Genomic DNA, 17,646 nt, shown 5'->3' with positions numbered 1-17,646 from the left:
GGCTGGGATCTCCTGGATAATGCCGGATGGAGACATGTGCTGGACAGTCGCTCCTGAGTTGTGTGGGTTCTGTGCCATCTGCCTCTCTGAAGTCTGCTTGCAGATTATTAGACCAAAATATAACTGGAACGCCTGGAGGTGGTTCTGTGGGTGCAAGGGGCACGTAGATAATGTTTCAGCCTGTCGCTCATTAGCAAACCGTACTCTCCTCCTAGGGAGGGCATTGCCTTTGGAAGGTGCCCTGTTATTCTAAGTTAGAAGCAGATTGTATACAGATTTCTTTCTGAGAAGGGACAGTGATTTCTTTCATGTGTACTTAACACAGTCTTGAACTGGATGACAATAGGCAGGAGGCTGGAATGTGAGCTGTACCTAGGAGGTTGGGCCCTGTTTAGGAATGAATTGTTGGAAGCTTTGAATACTATCTAGCCTTACCACTTTGTGTGCTTGTGCTGCGTGTTTTGTGGTGTTGCTGCCAAGGTCTTTTTCATGACAGAGACTCTGCCTTTTGTAATAGACTTTATCTTGGAAATAAGCTTTCGTTAGTTTAGAAAGCAAGACAGGAACAAGTATGCTACAAACAGCAAAGAACTGTCAGGTGAGCTGCTTGAAATTCTACATGGAACATTGCCCAGCATGAAAAAAATTGTTACAGCTGGAAACATACCCGAGGAATGTCTGTCTTGACTCTCGTTCTTCCCTCTGTCGTGTGCAGCTGCCCCATTTTGTCAGAGGCTGCTTGGTGCCCTCCCAGCTGAGCTGCTGGTGCTCGTTTCCAGCACGAGTTAGACAGAGATCCGTGTGGAGTTATAGGCTTTCACGCTGTGCCTGGCAGGGGCAGCGGATGTTTGGAGAAGCTCAGCTCTCTTCATCCCTTTTCCACTTGCCTTCAGGCCATGAGAAATGGGAGCCTTTGTGCCGGTGGAAGGTTTGTGGGTGCCGCTGCGTTGGGCTGAAGGTATCCTAGCTGGAGTGGCTGCTTTTTTCGGTTTTGTTTTAATTCCCCTGGTCTTTGTTTCTCCAGATTCGGATTTGTGCAAGATAAATACTCGGCCTCTGCATTCAACTTCCCAGCTGAGAACAAGCCCCAGTATATCCATGTCACAGGTGAGCAATATTTGGCAGGCACTGGGGCAGGGAGGAGGCTATTATAAACAAAAAAAAGAACCATTTGACATGCAGTTTGTGGTTTGTGTCAGGGATGTTGGTCCTCATTATGTCCCCATTCAGATGACAAGTAGCTGTCTCAGCCAGCACCAACCAGAAAACTGGAGAGGCAGTATGGAAAGCACAGAGTGTTGCTGCTGATCAGTGACATTGATTTGAAGTCTGACTTTTCTTATAGTGTCTCTGAAACTTTTCTTTCCAGGAGATGGAGAAATTAAAAAAAAAAAAAGGCAAAGCTTATTCCAATAAATGTGTGTCTGAAAGGTAGAAGGAGCGAAAGGTGTTGGGAGAAGTCAGTGCTCTGTTCTCATGCTGAAGGTCAGTTGTAGGTGCCTTTCTACCCACACACTGTCTGGGAGATAGATAAAGCATTTAGGATCCATTTGCTCTCGTTATTCTTCATAAATGTTGGTGATTTATTAGCACTTCTAACTAAGCTCCATGCATGGCATATTACAGTAAAATAGTATGTTCAGAGGAATTGCTGAGACATGAAGACAGAGTGGCTGGAAAATTGCAGAAGAGAATGGAAGTGGATGTAAAGTTAGAAAGCTGGATCAGAACCTACTGCTTTGCTTCGTTCCCTTCTACCAAGAGAAAGGCAAAACTAAGTGTGTTCTCTCCTGCTATTGTAATTTGCAGGAAGAAGTAGCATGTAAAAGCAAAGGAGGAAAAGTGTATCCCATTTTATCGTGCTAAAAGTCAATTAAGTGCAACTCAGTCCAGTTTCCTTTTCAGAATTGAATGAGTCAGCTGCCAGTTGTAGGGACTCAGGTCTGCTGGAAACTAAAGTCCTGTCTGTTTCCTCCAGGGACAGTGTTTTTGCAGCTACCGTATTCCAAGAGGAAATTTTCTTGCGGGCAGCAGCGGCGCCGGCGCAACTCCACTAGCTCCACCAACCAGAACATGTTTTGTGAAGAGCGCATTGGCTACAACTGGGCCTACAACACCATGCTGACGAAAACGTGGCGATCCAGTGCCACTGGGGATGAGAAGTTTGCTGATCGGTTGCTGAAAGACTTCACTGACTTTTGCTGGAACAAAGATAGCCGGCTTGTTTTGTTCTGGACCGACTGTCTAGATAAGATGCATGCTAGTGCTCCGTGAAACAGGGCGGTATCTCTGCGGGAGACAGCTAGAATCTTTACCTTGGGGCAAGGAAATAGAGGTGAAGGATGACAGGATAAAAGTCTGTTGGATTCATCTTGAGGCTCCAAGAGGACCTGATCAATATTGCTGTTGATATTCAACAGAATTTGATTAAGCCTTTGGAAAAAGAATCTGAGCTCTTGGCTTGCCAGTATCTATCACCTGACCTCAGCTTGGTCTCAAGTAGTTGCAGTCTTTGATTGCCAAGACTTCAGTTAGAGCGGAGGTGAAGGAGGGAACATGCAAATGGGTTTCAAGGGCAGTTAGATTGAGCACGGTGTGATGGTAGCGGCTTATAATCACTGGAAATGATTGGTGCCGTTTGCATCTGATGTGCCTGAGGGCAAGCTGCCTCTTTCCCTTTTGAGGTGTACCTGGTCATGTGAATATGTAAGATAAAATATGAGACACTTGTTAAATTTCATACATGTAAATAAGTAAAAATGCAGAAAATCAAGTGACCTGATGTTTTGTTGTAACTCCAGACAGCAATACAGACTTGGGGAGTAAAGAGGAATAATTGCCGAAAAGAAACACTGCTGCTTATGTCCAGTATGATAATGGAATGCTCAAAGTTCAGTGGTGGGGCTTTGTTCTTTAAACATCTGGGACTTTGTCTCCAGCTCTGGATCCAGAACAGTGTCATGCAGCAGGAACAAGGCCAGCATCCAAGCCTAAGGAGAAATCAAGGAAAACTGGAGACAAACAAGGTGCTGTGGATTGGAAGAATGAGGATGATTATGAGCAGATATTTAGGAAATGTCTTTATGCAGCAAAATGAAGATGCTTGGTGTTAAGCATGTAGTCTTTATCTTTGTGGAGAAAGCTCGCATGTGGTGCATGGATGTAGCGTGGGCTGGTTAGTTTAGTGCAGGTTGGAGTGGGCTCGGGACATGCACCCAATAGTGCTGGCGCTGTTGACGCCTGCTGCGAGATTGTTACCTGTCCTCGCTAAATGAAAGTCAGCAGTGGGCTGACACATTCACAGTGGTGTTCAGATGTGATTTAAGGAAAAACAGCTGCTTTAGTTTTATCCCCTACACTGAGTCTGCGTGACTCAGCTGTTATTAGACAGTACCCGCTTCTCCGTTCTGTTCCTCTAAGTGTGTCAAAACTACCCGTGTGCGTCTGATCCCCACTCACGTTTTAAAAACTACTCTCTACTCTGAAAGCCACTTGCTGCCATCCATTGCGTGTAACTTCAGTTGGAAAGTGGCCGTGCGCGCAGCAGTTGCTTTGTCCGAGCAATTGCGGAGGGGCGGGGTGGAGCGCAGGGGCAGCCCCGCAACCCCCGCGCCTGCCGGGACCCGGGGCCGGCGGCGGCTCCGCTTCTGCGAACCGGGGCAGCTCTTAGAGCCGCAGAGCTCCGTCCCCGCTGCCGACAGGGTGAGGTTTGGGCTGCGGACAGGGTGAGAGGGAAGGAGGGAGGCCCGTCCGCGCCCTTCAGCCCTCCCCGGGGCCCGGCGGGCAGGTACCGGGGCCCGGCGGCAGGTACCGGGCTCTGGCGCTCCGCCGCGGGAGGAAGGGGGCGGGGGGCGGCCTCGGGTGGGAACGGGGCTGCTGGGGTGTCCCCGCTCCTCAACCGCGCAGGTGTTTAACAGCTTCTGCTCCTTTTGTTCCGCGGGGCTGGCCCAGGGTGTCCCCGAGGGGACCCGCCGGGCACGGAGGCGTCGCCTGGACCTCCTTTCTGCAGGAAAATGGGCGAAAACCGGCCCCAGCGATCATTGGAGTTACACCTTGCTGTAACTGCCGGCCGCCCCTGGCCTGACCCACTCCGTTTTGGAGAAAAAAAGCAACCCAGCTTATTCATTTCATCTAAATATTTCTGGTTTTAATGTTCTGGTAGCTTTAACCTTGAAGCTGTGGATATAAAGAATCATACTATGGTTTGGATATGGGGGTACCTGATTTGAATGGGAGTGGAGGGTCTGAGAGCACAATGTGTGTGTGCAGGGGGTACTGCAGAGCTGCCAACACCCCCAGTGCCCCCAGCAGCACACCCAGACCAAACTGGGGAAGATGGGGACCCAGCCCAGTGTGCAGTTCCCCCCAGCAGCCTGCTGGCCTTGGCCTCTGCGTTTTGGGACAAGTGTAATGCATCTTTCTGTGCTTTATTTTCTCAACTAGAAAACGGATGCAGGTCTAGCCTTTTAGGGCTGCTTTAGGCTTAGTTTTATTTTAAGTGTTCTGAGGTCCTCCAGCTGCTTTTAACAGCACAGTGAATCTCTTTCCTCTAAAAAACAAAGCATACCATAGAAGCTAAAAATAGGAGAAAATAGTTTTTATCTAACCGCAACTTTGTGTGTTGCATAGAAAAGGCTTCCAACAAGACGTGAGGATGAAGCGGTTCATGGCCATGTTAAACAGGAACAGAAACAAGGATCCCCCACCCGCCAAGCTGCTGGATCTAGCAGGACAGCTTTGCCAGGACCTCCAGAGCTCACCTCCTAGTCTGGAGAAGCTGGTTGAGGCCATGATGGGATGTGAACACAAGATGTATTTTCTCACTAACATCCACGTTGTCCGAGCTTGCGTGTCCTTTCATATCCATAACGGGCAGCATGACACAGCCTGCAGGCTCCTGGAGGTAGGGGTGTGTTCTTTGTTTCTTCATGGAGACAAAAGCAGTATTAGAAAAATAGTCATTAGAGCTGCTAGTGCAGACCCAAACTGCAGCACATGGAGTGTTTCCAGCTGGCGTACGGCAGTGGAAGGGGATGTGTGTGCTGGTTGATCTGAAACACAGGCCAAAGCCTTTGCTACAGGCAGTTACTGTTAATTAGCAGAAGGGAGGAATGCAATTGGGTGATTACGAGGCTGGTTGTAGTTTGTGAAAGCAGGGTTTTGTTCTGTAGGGTGGTGGTTCTTGGAGTTTTTCACAAATTTAGGACTCAGGACCTAAAAGCCTTGGGGAGACCGAATTTGAGGGCTTGCCACGGTGGGCTGATATGAGGAAGGCTGGATGGCACCACTCAAGGTGAGGGATTTTGGCCTCCAGACCTGGTAACATAGCCAGTTTCACCAGGAGAAAATAAGGAATTAAGCAGGTTAGAGGAGGTACAGTGAGCCATATACTTGGATAATGCTACCAGCTTTGTCACACCAGTAGGAATCTCTCACTAAGTTTCTGGTTCTTGAGGGTTTTCTCCTTTATAGGAAACCCGACTGACGACCTGGAAAGGGTTTGCTTACATACAACTTTGTTTTAGTATTGCAAGGCAGAAGAGAAGGAGGAGCTGGTGCAACTTTGGCATGAGATTCATTACCGGAGGGTTATGGAGAAACACCACACGAATTTTCTGACACCGCTGCAGAAATTCCGTTGCAGGAAGAGGTACCGTGGCGTGTGGGAACCGGAGGTTTTTGCTCTGCTGTAGTTAGAGGCTGCAGGGGGCCGAGGTGCAGAGGCTGTTTTAGCATCTCAGGATGGCTGCTTCTCAGAGCAAGGTTTTTCTTGGTGTTTTGGCCACTTGTGGCAACATAAGAAAATTGCCATGAATATGAAGACTCTCTTTGGGTCCTTTTTGATCCTGTTTTCTCCTGTGTCCAGGAATCCTCCACCTATTTCCCTTTGTCCTGAAGGTTTGAAGAATCGAAACTATTCAGATGAAGTACGTCAGCAACTGCACAGGTTTGCTGCAGAGGTGACAGCAAATCCAAGCAAGGAACAGCGGGTAGGGATCTGCTGCTTCAGATCAAGTATCCTTGTCACAGAGAAGCAGAACTCTGTGATCAGGGGGCTATAACTGGTTTCATTTTAAATCCTTGTTTTCAGAAGCTCCAGTGGGGCTTGATTTTTCTCTAAAGGTTTCCTTAGCATGAATTTGCTGATTTTTTTAAGTAATTTCACCTGCTGTGGACAAAAAGATATGGGGACGTAAGTTCCTCACTGGGCTTCTAACAGTTCTAATTTTGTAGTGATTGAGCATAGGCAGCAAAAAAAACATCACTTAGAAGAGCAATATTAGAGTGATAAATAGTTCTGATTTGTCTGAGTTATAGCCTGTATCAAATTGTACTTTGTTTAACAGAATATATTTTGTACTGACTTACCTTAAATTCACCGAATTTGAAAACACGATGGCCTGTGTTGATGTATGCATGTATCTGCCTTATTTGGATAGGGACAAATTTGTAATGACAGTGAGACATGAAGTGATTCAGTGATCCTTGTTGATTACTGCCTCGCCAGGTGAAGGCTTCACATTTTGAAGTCTGCCTCTCTGGTGCTCAGTTTTTCCCATACCCTTGTTCTATTAGGCAGGATGGCTTGGTGAATAGTTCTGGAATGTGAAGGTGGTTTATTTCTTACCCTTTTCGCAAAGCAGCAACAACTTCAAATTTTCTTTTTTAAAAAAACAGTTTGAATTTTAGCATAATGAATTTGCATACTTGAGTCCTAAAAGGTCAGGATATGATGATCACTTATGCATTAACTTCCTGATACGTTCTTCACATACACGATCTTATTATTTAAGTTTAATACAGCAGATTTTTTTCTGTGAATGTGATACAGATTTTTATATTGCTCACAGCTTGTGAAAAGTATGTAAGGTGGTAAATGCATTAATGTTTATCCTATTAGTGTCATGTTAGTGATGTGAGGCTGTCGTTCTGTGGAAAGAGCACATTTTGGTGAGGTTTTACATTTAAATGTAGCAATATAAAATATGGTTTCCTTTAGGAAACAAATTGACTAGGGGCGCAGGATGGAATGTGTGTTTTCCAGCAATTCTTTTGAGTTTATAAATCGGTCTCCTCAATGGGATCCACATAGACTTATCGGAGACCTAGTGACCAGGTGCCTCTAGGTTTGAAAGCTCTTTTGCTGGACTGCTTTTGGAACTGAAGGGAAAAACCTGATTATTTGGATGTGGTTTATTCTTTTTCCCTTGATTTCTCCCTACACTCGGGTTTGCAGGAAGGATTGGCTCGGGACATGAACCTGCAGCCAACTCAGGTCTATAACTGGTTTGCGAATTATCGACGACGTCAAAAATCCAGCCTCCCTCGTACAGAAAAGCTCAACAACTCATGTCCTGAGAGGACTTTGACTTGCCACAAAAAGGAGCAGCAAGATGAAGGATCCTACGCTCCACAAACTGCAGGTTTGTCTCTTCCTAATGGGCTCTGGATGTGGTCCAGAAAGCTGAAAAACAATCTTAAATTCCCTCAGGAAGGGAAGGATATTCCTTCTCCAGAACAGCATCTGTATGCTGATGGATCAAGTGGACACTGGAGGACTCCAGTGGAGTGCCTCACTTTGTCTAGAGGCTGTTGCTCTGTAGAAGGAGCAAACATTGATAAGGCCTGTGCAAGGACAGGTGAAAAGAGATGCCCACCTCAGAAGGGGCACCAAATGAAAGCAAATGCATGGGAGGCAGCAGGTTTTAGCTCTCGGATGTCGGGATTGGGGCAGTACTCCAGTAAAACCGGGCATTTCCAGGCCCCTTCACAGAATCTTGAGCAAACATCAGCCACAGGAAATAAGGTCTTGCTGCATTTGGCAAATGAGATTCATTTCATTGCTTTTTGGAGTAACTATTAGTGTTCCTTCACCTGCCTGGCCTGCACCTTTCAGATGGATCTTGTATAGGCATCGGCCCTGAGCAAATGGAGATAACCCTCATGCCTTGTGACCCAGGGTGGGAGCAGTCAGCTGCAGATCTGGATAAGCCTCCTGAAGGAACATATTTAAAGATGCTGGAATCCAGGTGATGTATGAAAGAGTCCTTACAGGGAGAGTTCAGAGATGAAGCAACCTTTAAACTTATTCATGGAGCTGACTTTCATGTCAGTTCCCAGGGGATGTCAGTCTAAGAGTCTTGACTCCATAGGTGGGAATGGCCCATGCCCAGCATCAGGCAGGTGGAGCATCTAGCAGTTAATCCCCAGCTGTCAAGGTCAGATTCAAAGGTTTAGCTGGGGGTCCTCCCTCTTTGCAAAGCAATATGTTTGGCTGACTTATTTTCTCCATCAATACAGTTTTATGCAGAGCAGTGAGCTGTTTGAAGCGAGGACAGGCAAGGCTTTGACCACGCACGATGCCGAACAACCTGTAGCTTTTTGCACTGAGGCTATGCTGGAACCAGGACCCTGCTTTAACTCTGCTGTCCTGCAGCCCAGAGAAGTAGCCAGCAGTAGTGACGCCAGCCCCCAGCTGAATAACTTCATCCTGTGCTCCTGTGGGTCCCTGACCTTCCCCAATGAGCGGCTGGACATGTGGCAGGCCCCTTGCAGCACCAGAGGAGTCTCTGTCCCCATGTGGACCCCAAGTATTGAAGGTTAGTAAAACTACACCCAGATTGTTGACCAGACTTTTCATGCTTCTCTTCACTTTGTTGTAAACACTTATTTATATGGCTTTCTGGTGTCACGACAAATGGGAGCAGAGCTTATCTTGAGCTCTGGAGTTGTGCTCCCATAGTAGCTCAACGAGAAAACCTGTTGATTTAAGCCAGGGGTGTCAAACTTATTTTCACCAGGGGCCACATCAGCCTCACAGTTGCCTCCAAGGGCCATACATAATTTTAGCCCTGTGTAAATGTAGGAGTAGTAGATTTAGGGTATTGAAGCAGACATTCTTACCTACTCTTTTGCTTAAACTGTAATTCCTTCCATAAGATAGTACTTTTCCAGCAAGGTGGATCCCTTTTAGCATTTCCATTGGAAGAGTCCCTTCAGGTGTTGTCTGCTCACCTTGTCGGATTGCAAGCTTCTGCGTTTTTAAATGCCTGTCATTCTTAAGAGCCGAGGCTGGGAACTTCTTAACTCTGACTTGGTGCTCGTCTTCAGCAACACATTCTCACTTTCCTTTCTCCTTCCTGCTATTCTTTCTCTCTCCCTCTCTGTTTCCTTCCTGTCCAGTCTTGTTCAGCATTCCCACCATCTCTTTTCTTCCTGTTCTTCAGAGTAGCCTTGATAGGATACATAAGTGATGTCCACCTGCTTTTGCTGTAGGTCTACAGAACAGAAAGTGTTGTGGCTGCCATTCACCCAGACTCTGCTGAATGTGGAGCAAGGAGGGCAAGAATGGCTGGGTCAGAGGTTGGGGCCATGTTATCTGTAATTGTCTTTAATACGAACATTTATTTCAGCAGGTATCAGAGCTCCCTTGAGCAGAGTCCCTCAAGGTGGCTGTATTGAGGCCAGTTCAGGAAGAATCATTCAGCAGTCAGATTTAGAGCTTGAAAGCTTCATCCTTAGAGAAGGACAGCTAGGGACCATGGAATCTATTCTTCCCCACAGGTAAAGGGAGTGGAAAGCACAGGGCTTCTTAAGGCAGCAGTAACAATGATGCTGTGGGTCTGGCCTTGTCCTCACGCCCCTGCTGAAGAGGGTTGCAGAAAGAGTATTGTGATGCGTCTCATTCCAGGGGCCTGACTCTCCTCATGTCCATCATATTTTGTAGATATTTATATCTGTGCACTGAAAATGGGAAATGCTGTATAAGTGTGTATGTGTTTTACGGTGATGGCACAAAGGAGATTCGGGACCAGCCTCATCAGAAAACATATGCACCCCTGTATTTAAAGCAGGTTTAGCTTTGAAGCTGTTTGCCTGTTTGGGGTTTTTTTTGGCAGAAAATCATAACCTATAGTGATCCAGTGAGAGCTGATTCTGTGGGCTGGGTTGGTAGGGCCCGTACTTAATCCTAAAATAGTTTTTGTAGTTTCATAACCTTATGACAAGATTATTCCATAGTGCAAGCTTTCCAAAGTAGAGACAGAAAGAACAGGCGCTGTTCTGTCTTTCTGTTTTCCACCTGTAACAAATGTTTCAGTCTGCAGGTTTTCTCTGGGACTTGAGATAAATTCATAGAGTGCAAAACAACAAAAATCTGTGCCATCTTCCATATGTTATGCAACTTCCATAATGTTACATAAAAGTAAACACTGCCAAACAGACATTATGAGGTTCCTTTGATTTACTGATCTGCAGGACAGAGCAGGAGCAGTAGCCCCATTTCATAACCCTCCTGCCTGCCACTGTCCAGCATTTGCGCTGCCATGGCACTGTCAATAACATGTCAATGAAGTAGGTGGAAGCAATTTTATTCACACTTTCCAGATGAGGAAGCAGAGGAATGGAGAGGCTTTGTGGCTTGTCAAGCAGCAAGGGAAGGCAGTGATTCATTGGAGATAAAGATTGGTGGGGTTTTCCCCCCAGTTCCCAGCTAAAAACATTTCTGCCTTTTACCCTGGTTTCCCAGTTGGCTCAGTGCCTACAGTTCACATTCATTTCGGACTCCTTGCTCTGACTTGCTGGGGAGAACCCAGGTCTGGGCATTGTAAACCCACCTTAGTCTGTGGTTTAGGATTCGCAGTTTCAAACAGTGGCTAAAGATCATGAAAGATCAGTGAGGCTTGCTGGCAATATTTTGGCTGGATTTAAAATTGCATGTTCTGACTCCAGAGTGAGCTCATGTTTATTTTTAAGATATGTTCCACCAGCAGAAGAAATCTATGGTGAATGTCTCCTTGTTGGGTATGTCAGTTGTGCCAGGAATCCACACACCCTTTATCGTATTCCTGGCAGGGGCAGGACTTGCTGCTTTGTTGACACCTTCTGGTGGAGATACAGTTATTTGAACTCTATTCATAAACCCTGTTTAGTGGCCTGGCCCAGCTCCCCAAAAAAACCTGTACTCGCCAAAATGAATGCTATGGAACGTCAATCTCTTTAGAAAAGAGTGATGCTCAGGCTGCAGTTACATCTTGGTCCATTTGCAGTTTCTCTCAGGACAGCCAGGAGACCTCATGGGGGAAGTTTTGGGTAAGATCACTGCTCAGTGAATGGCAATGAATGAGGATCACCTTTGTTAGTAGGCAGAGCCCTCTAACAGTTACTGAATTAGAGAGAAGTATTGTGTCACCAGAGTCATCGTTAGCAATAGTATTGCAATGAGCATCACTTATCCGGGGACTCATGAAGGAGTCAACAGCTTAAACTGTAAGGCAAATCGGTGTTGCTGTTCTGGACAGACAGAGTAGTAAAGTTATCCCTGCTTTACAGGTAAGAGCAAAGCACAGAGAAGGAAATTATTTAGCCAAGGTCACCCACCTGGAGTGGACTTAGTGTTGTGCTCTCACTGCCTTGCCAGCACCTGTGGCTTGTATGTGCAGGGGGAGAGCTGCAGGTCAGCTGAAGGACCCTTAATGTGCTTGTCTCATTTTTAATGGTGCTCACCTGGAAAGAACATGGCCTGAAAGCTTATTAGAACAATTCCTGTTGATTTCTTTAATGGGCTTTTTACAGTCAGTCCTACACACTTGGGCTGTATCCAAAGCTCTTATGATCTACAGGGCTGTGAGGTGGGAGTGTGAGGGGGAACCAGGCTGGAAGCCGACTGTCTCCATCTGCTCCTGCTGCCTGGCAGCGGAGTTTGATCCAGCCTTGATCTGGAAGTCCCTGTGGGACAGCAAGCAGATGCTCGCCTGTACAGAGAGTGGTGGGGTATCCTCTTCACTCCTTGAGTTGGGACACGTGAAATGTAGCCCAGCTAATGGTTGATGCAGAATATAACTCTCTTGTGCCTCCCATTTCAAATAGAAAAGCACATCGAACTCTCTGGAGCGAGACATTATATATTTATGAGCCAACATATCGATTCAGAAAACATTGGTGCTGAGGTGTTCATTGCAGCTTACCGCTTCTGCTGGCATTCAGCTCAGAGTGCAGGGAATCCTCCTGCTGTCAGGCTCTTCCCTCTGGATAACCCAGCACCTGGCACTGGCAGGCAGCAAGTTCAAAATGCTCAAAAAGAGGCTACTTTTGGACATGTCACAAGATTAAATGTCATAATTTGTTGCTAAGGGCATTGTGCATGCCAGTGCGAGTGTGCTATGAAAAAGGATGAGACAAACTCTTGGAGGGCAGGGCACTGAGTCCGTTTGTTGTCAGTAAATGTAGTTGCCAGAGTACAGTCTTCAGCAGAGGAGTCCCGAGACTGATTGCTAGAGCCTGGGGGGGCATTCCAAGGAAGGACAACCTGACACTTGCCCTGTTTCTTCTACTTTTTTCCTGTGCTCTGTCATTTGGCACTTTCTGCCTGGGCCTGTGTGGCCCGTGATAGCCTGGGCTGTTCTGGGAGCGCTACGGGCAGCGTTGTTGGAGTAGAGATACTTGAGCTGGGGATGACAGGAGAGAACATCCCATCATCAAGTACCCAGTGTCTCCTACTTGACCCAGTGCCCGCAGACTGTCACCTCTTTGGAGAGGCTGGCAGAGGTCCCAGGGGACGGGTGGATGGGGAAGCCATGTCCCCAGACTCTGCCTGGTGGCCTTGAAAAGCTACAGTGGAATTGTAGCCGATGTTGTGGCTAGGTCTGAGCCACATGTGTGTGTGTTTTGACTCCTAAGATCTGTGTTTTTAAAATATGTTCCAGGAAAAAGACATTTTGGTAGACATCTTGTTTGTGGAGAGTGTTGTGGGGGCATAAGTAAAGCTGCAAATGGAGATGTCATTCCTGCACACTGTTCCAGGTCAGGCTAGTCCTCCCAGTGCAAAATCTGTATTTTCAAGTCATAACAATTTGCAGAAATGGGGCAGGTGTGTAGACAACACAACTCTGTTGAATGATTAGTCTTGACAGCAGCCCCTCTTGTCCTGCTGCAAAACATTACAGTAAGTCATGAGTACAGCATAAATACAAATGCATTTGTATATCATCTCTTCCTCCAGTTCCTGTCAGACTGTGTTTGGCAAACCTCAGTGCCCACCTGTTTCTGCACCCTGCATGGAAGAGAGCCAAGCCCTGGGACAAAGCCAGGTGAGAGAACACACCTAATGTTCAGAGAAAGGAGCTCAGCCCTACACGCACTATCCACATCTCACGCTGGAGATGTGAAATCTCATGTCACATTTAGTCTGAAACATGTCTGATCTAAGCATACCTTTTGGGATCCAGTTCAGAGCAAGCTGGGCATTCCCTGGGTAGCATCCAGCAGGTCCTGGAAGGTGAGGTGTTTTTGTTAGTTGGGTTTGTTTTTTTTTTTCCACTTGGATTGCTTATCGGACCCTGTTTTTGCTAAATGTGTCATTGAAATGATGGGTAAAGCAACCTGTGCAGATCCAAAGTGTGATTTAAATTGTGAGCGATGGAGGGCTCACCTAGCAGTGTGAAAAGGAGATGACAGGAAGGTGGCTGCTTAAGGGTTCTCCTCTCTGAGGGTTTCTGCAGAATTGGACTCTGCTGTCTCAGACCTCTTAAAATCTTACGTGTAATTTTAATTTCCAATACACTGTTATTGCTGAGGAAAAGGGGTTTTGCACTATTCCAAGATGGCTGATCGCAGTGTACAGAGCAGCATTATGATAGTAAATTCTTTTATCATTTCCTTCAGTGATCTAGATGCAGTCTGCATGCCTTCTTGCAGTGTTTTTGAGGCAGTAGAGAATAGAAATTTAAATTCTGGTACTTCCAAGAAGATGGGAGCATATCTGTGAATTAATTGTTGCTTATAAATAGGACCCAAGAAAGCCCTATTTAAACTGTACCTTGAGCTATTTTTTGCCTTTGCTTGTGTTGGTCTACCAGTCAGTTAGCATCCACTCCTGTTTCTCTTGCAGCATAAGCTGTGGAGAAGACCTTTTTTAAAGAGATTTTGAAAAGCAGGAGACCATATTTGCTGGCTTCATTAAAGAAGCGGCTGCAGCTCTGAGGGCAGTAACAGAACCTCCTTTGAGCCTTTAAAAGCATCAATATAAAGATCTGTATCTTGGAAAATGGCTGTTTTACCAGCCATAATGTGAGCCAGACGAGTAGGAAAGCTTTGGGCATTAATAATGAATGAGCCTTTTCTAAGATTTCCAGAGCATGCAGTCTCTGTAGGTAGAGTTTTCATCTTGCTGCTTTTGCATTCTTGCACTGATTTTGCAACGGTATAGAAACATCACACTCAGTGCAATGTGGGCTGGGGACCAAGATAGCGCGTGACGCCTGCAGATCTCAACAGGGGACATCTTCAGACTTTTGTAATAACCATTCAGTTTGGGAATTCAGAAAAGCATTTTTTGTATATTTTAATGTGTGCTGTAGGAAAAGGGAGAGCTTGAATTGGTAAATGATTTGACATCATTCTACAGACTTCCTGGGCACTCTGGTTCTTGCTAAATCAGCTTGCCCTGGGCTTGTTGCAGGAATATGCAGATGTTTGGTTCCTATGCCCGAACCACAGGGATGCAGGTGTACACTTCCTTTTGCCTACACATCACTTTCCATTTACCTTTCGTAGGTATCAGAGCCAAAATGAGAGGAAAACAAAACAAGCAAGCAAACAAAGTTAATTCATTTTGGAGACATTTCTTTCCCTCCCTGGACAGAGCTCTCTTGTTCAGGTGATCACTCCCTTCTTAGTTATTTCGTCCTGGTTGTACCAGTATTTACTTGCTTTTATAGGAGCCAATGCCTTGGACAAAAGGAGGGGAATTGTCTCTTGTCTGAATTCCTGAGTTGAATTGTGCGCTGATTGTGCTTGTTTTTTACACCCACGTCCTGTACAGATGGATTACTCTACCTGAATGCGGGGGGGACCAAGGGCTTTGTCCCTGCATGCACACAGCCCTCACCACCGACATGCCTTCCACCGCTACTGTACGGCTGCCCGAGGGAGCTCTTCCACCGTGAGCAAAACATCATTAAAGATCATATCTGCTGAAGCTTCGATTTCTCCCTGTGTCTTTCAGATCCTGGAGGATCCAGCTGGTGACCCATTAGCCAGCGACACGTTCTGGGCTGCGTGGCTGCTCTTCGAATTCTCAGCTGGGGCACGAATGTGACCTGCCTGCAGAGACGCTCGCTGTGGTCTGCACCTCTCCAGGAAACACCCCATCCTTTCCTGTTTTCTTTTTTCTTCTTTTTTTTTTTTTAATAAGTGAGGGGTTTGACATGGAGATGAATAGAGAGAGAGTAAGATAGAAGGATGAAGGCTTTTTCTAATGGTTACAAAGTTAGTTACAGTTTTATTAAGGATTTTGCAAAGGATAAGAGAAACCAGAGGTGCATTGTGGATTGTATGTTTTTACTGCAGCAATCAGAAGCTGCATGGTAGATGCAAAAAATATCAAGTCACTGGTTCTGTGGCAGTTACATATTTCTACCCATGGCACTGGTCAGATCAGAGTCCTTCACTACATCATGAAGGTAAATGAAGCTCCTCTACCCCAAAGGAGTAAAAATGTAGTTACATTGCCTAGCTGTGGATACTGGGTAACTTTTTCTCAGGCCTAGAAAAAAAGGTCTCAGCTCAGTGCTAGTAAAAATACTGCTATTCCTCATCCTGGCATTTCTGTTGTACTGCTGGGTGTAACTTCTGGAGTGTTCCATACTCTGCAGTGCCGCAGATGCCACAGACTGGAGCATGGCAGAATTTCCAGCAGTAAACTCAATGTTCTCGCAGGACTCGGGGAGGGCACAGAAGTGTTGTCAGTATTTAACACTACGTGTATCCCAGATTGCCCAGGAAAGAAGGATGAATGGAGGAGGTGGGAGCTGCTGAACCTTGCTGCTCCATTTTCAGTCCCCAGATGCCGAGGCAGTCCTGTCCCCGTGCCGCAGTGTGACAGCAGCGGCCGGCCAGCAAGCGCCCTGCAAATCAGTGTGAGTTGTGCAGAATCTGTTTGCTATGCACTGTAGTAGGTGCGGGGCTAATACAGTATCTGGCTGGCTGGGTGGGCTGTGCCACACAGCTCTCCCAGGGAGCCTTTGTAGCTCCCCTGTTTTTGCCTGGTGATTTTCCTTCCCTAACGCGGCCTCGGGGCCGCCCGTTACCCGCCTTCCTGTCGCACTGCTCATGGATCAGGAGCCCTGCGTTGTTTCTTTCCCTTGGAGACTAAGAAGCAGAATTGGGCACGAGAGCGCTGGGGCGTGAGGAGCAAAGCAGAGCCTGGATGCACGTTTAAAACTAATGTCATTGGGCAGTCTTCAGGGAATTTATCTTAAGTATTACTGTTTTTTTAAAAATCTGTATTGTATCTCCAGCCCTGAGATACATAAAGTGGATGTCTCCAGTACCTTTTGTAATAAAGTTAGCAAATAAAGGTTATGAATGACTCTCCAGCGTTTATTTTTCAAGGTAAAGGTGTAATTATTCACACAGGGTATTTAGTTATATTAAAACACTAGCACCAGCTACCCTGGGTACAGTTGTGTGTGTTGAGACGCTTATATTTCCTTTATTTTGGTGGAACGCCATTTTGTTGTCAGAGGTTTTGTGTTTAAAACGGTGCTGCTTGCTGGGGTCACACGTTTATTTCCTTCAAGGGGGCCTTGTGTGAATCCAAACTGGCACACACGGAGAAAAAGGTGCTGGCCGACCGCAGACCCCCAGAAACCTGTGAGGGCCGCGTTCTCCCGGTCCTGACAGACCCGCTCCCCGTCTAACCCGCCCTCTCCTCCGCCACTACCGGAGCGCTCGGCTACCGGAGGCGACGCGCTGTTCCAGCCGCCATGGCACCGCGCGCCACCTTCCTGCTTCCTCCCCATTGGTCCGCCGCGCCGCCGCGCGGGTAGCAACAGCGACAAATATATCCTTCCCGGCCGGTGATTGGCTGCCGCCTCCCGCCGAGCCATAGCAACAGCGGAGCGGGCGCGCGGCGGCCGTTGGCGGGCGCGCGGGGTGAGGAGGGAGCCCGGGGAGGGCGGGAGAGGAGCGGGCAGGTGGAGGGGGCGGCTCCAGCCCGCACTGCGCTGCCGCCGGCCGAGCCCACCTAAACCCACTGAGGAGGCATTTGTACTGTGCCAAGAGCTGCGTCTCATCTGCGGCCTGTGGTGGGAAGAAAACAAGACACTGCTCTGCGCCAGCTGGTGAAACAGCTTTCAGGCAGCAGCAGCCTGATAGGAAATTCACACTGGATATTGATAGGTTTTTTTGGTTGAGATCCCAAATAAGGTATTTTATTTCTCATCTCTAATGATATGACATGTCACTGTGATTACTATGATTTACCTCGTCAACGGTACATAATACATGTGGATGAAAGCCAGGCTGGTTGCATTTCCCTGCTGCTGAAGATTGACGTGTTGGAGTACAGAGAACGGTGCTTCTCTGTCAGTGAGACAGGTTTGCAGTTCTTTCAAATATATAGTGCCATTCCCTGCAAGGGAAGATGATAAAGATCAGATTGACACTACTCCTCCTGTATAGAAATTGGAGGTACCTGTCATTCAAAATTAAATAGATTATTTTCTAAGAAAACAACCCATGTTAGGGAATGCAGGTATTTTGGTTTTGGAGATAACTGACCTTTGTTCTGCCATCTTAACAATACCAGTGCCCTGAGGCCTTGCAAGTTTTTAAAAATAGTTCAAGAACACAGTTGTTTTGACT

General features: G+C 46.8%; 2 protein-coding genes across 11 annotated transcripts in view; both read left to right on the top strand.

Annotated features, from left to right (window-relative positions):
* The window catches only part of DEPDC5 (DEP domain containing 5, GATOR1 subcomplex subunit), a 44,538-nt gene extending 41,769 nt beyond the window's left edge, over window positions 1-2,769 (top strand). For all 10 annotated transcript variants that reach the window (XM_082066623.1, XM_082066622.1, XM_082066625.1 and 7 more), the window contains 2 exons: window positions 1,025-1,107; window positions 1,979-2,769. In XM_082066623.1, coding sequence (XP_081922749.1) covers window positions 1,025-1,107; window positions 1,979-2,274 — 379 coding nt within the window. In that variant the 3' untranslated portion in view covers window positions 2,275-2,769. The remainder of the gene's footprint in view (window positions 1-1,024; window positions 1,108-1,978) is intronic.
* Window positions 2,770-3,920: 1,151 nt separating this feature from the next.
* Window positions 3,921-15,128, top strand: ANHX (anomalous homeobox). Its single transcript, XM_082066633.1, has 8 exons — window positions 3,921-4,903; window positions 5,526-5,650; window positions 5,867-5,990; window positions 7,238-7,424; window positions 7,898-8,030; window positions 8,302-8,600; window positions 13,001-13,088; window positions 15,005-15,128. The coding sequence occupies exons 1-8, from the start codon at window positions 4,655-4,657 to the stop codon at window positions 15,033-15,035; spliced, it is 1,236 nt and encodes a 411-aa protein (XP_081922759.1). The 5' UTR covers window positions 3,921-4,654; the 3' UTR covers window positions 15,036-15,128.
* Window positions 15,129-17,646: the final 2,518 nt, after the last annotated feature.

The sequence above is a fragment of the Streptopelia decaocto genome, assembly GCF_964273445.1.
Source record: "Streptopelia decaocto genome assembly, chromosome: 15".
In the NCBI taxonomy this organism is placed as follows: Eukaryota; Metazoa; Chordata; class Aves; order Columbiformes; family Columbidae; genus Streptopelia; species Streptopelia decaocto.
The sequence above is the reverse complement of the archived record's forward strand: the minus strand, read 5'-3'. Positions and strand labels throughout refer to the sequence as shown.

Excerpts from the sequence above, each read along its gene's own strand:
- ANHX (XM_082066633.1), top strand. The coding sequence starts at position 4,655 with ATGAAGCGGTTCATGGCCATGTTAAACAGGAACAGAAACAAGGATCCC. Across the intron at positions 8,031-8,301 it reads TTAAAGATGCTGGAATCCAG|TTTTATGCAGAGCAGTGAGC; the intron begins GTGATGTATGAA and ends CCATCAATACAG. Across the intron at positions 13,089-15,004 it reads AAGCCCTGGGACAAAGCCAG|ATCCTGGAGGATCCAGCTGG; the intron begins GTGAGAGAACAC and ends TGTGTCTTTCAG.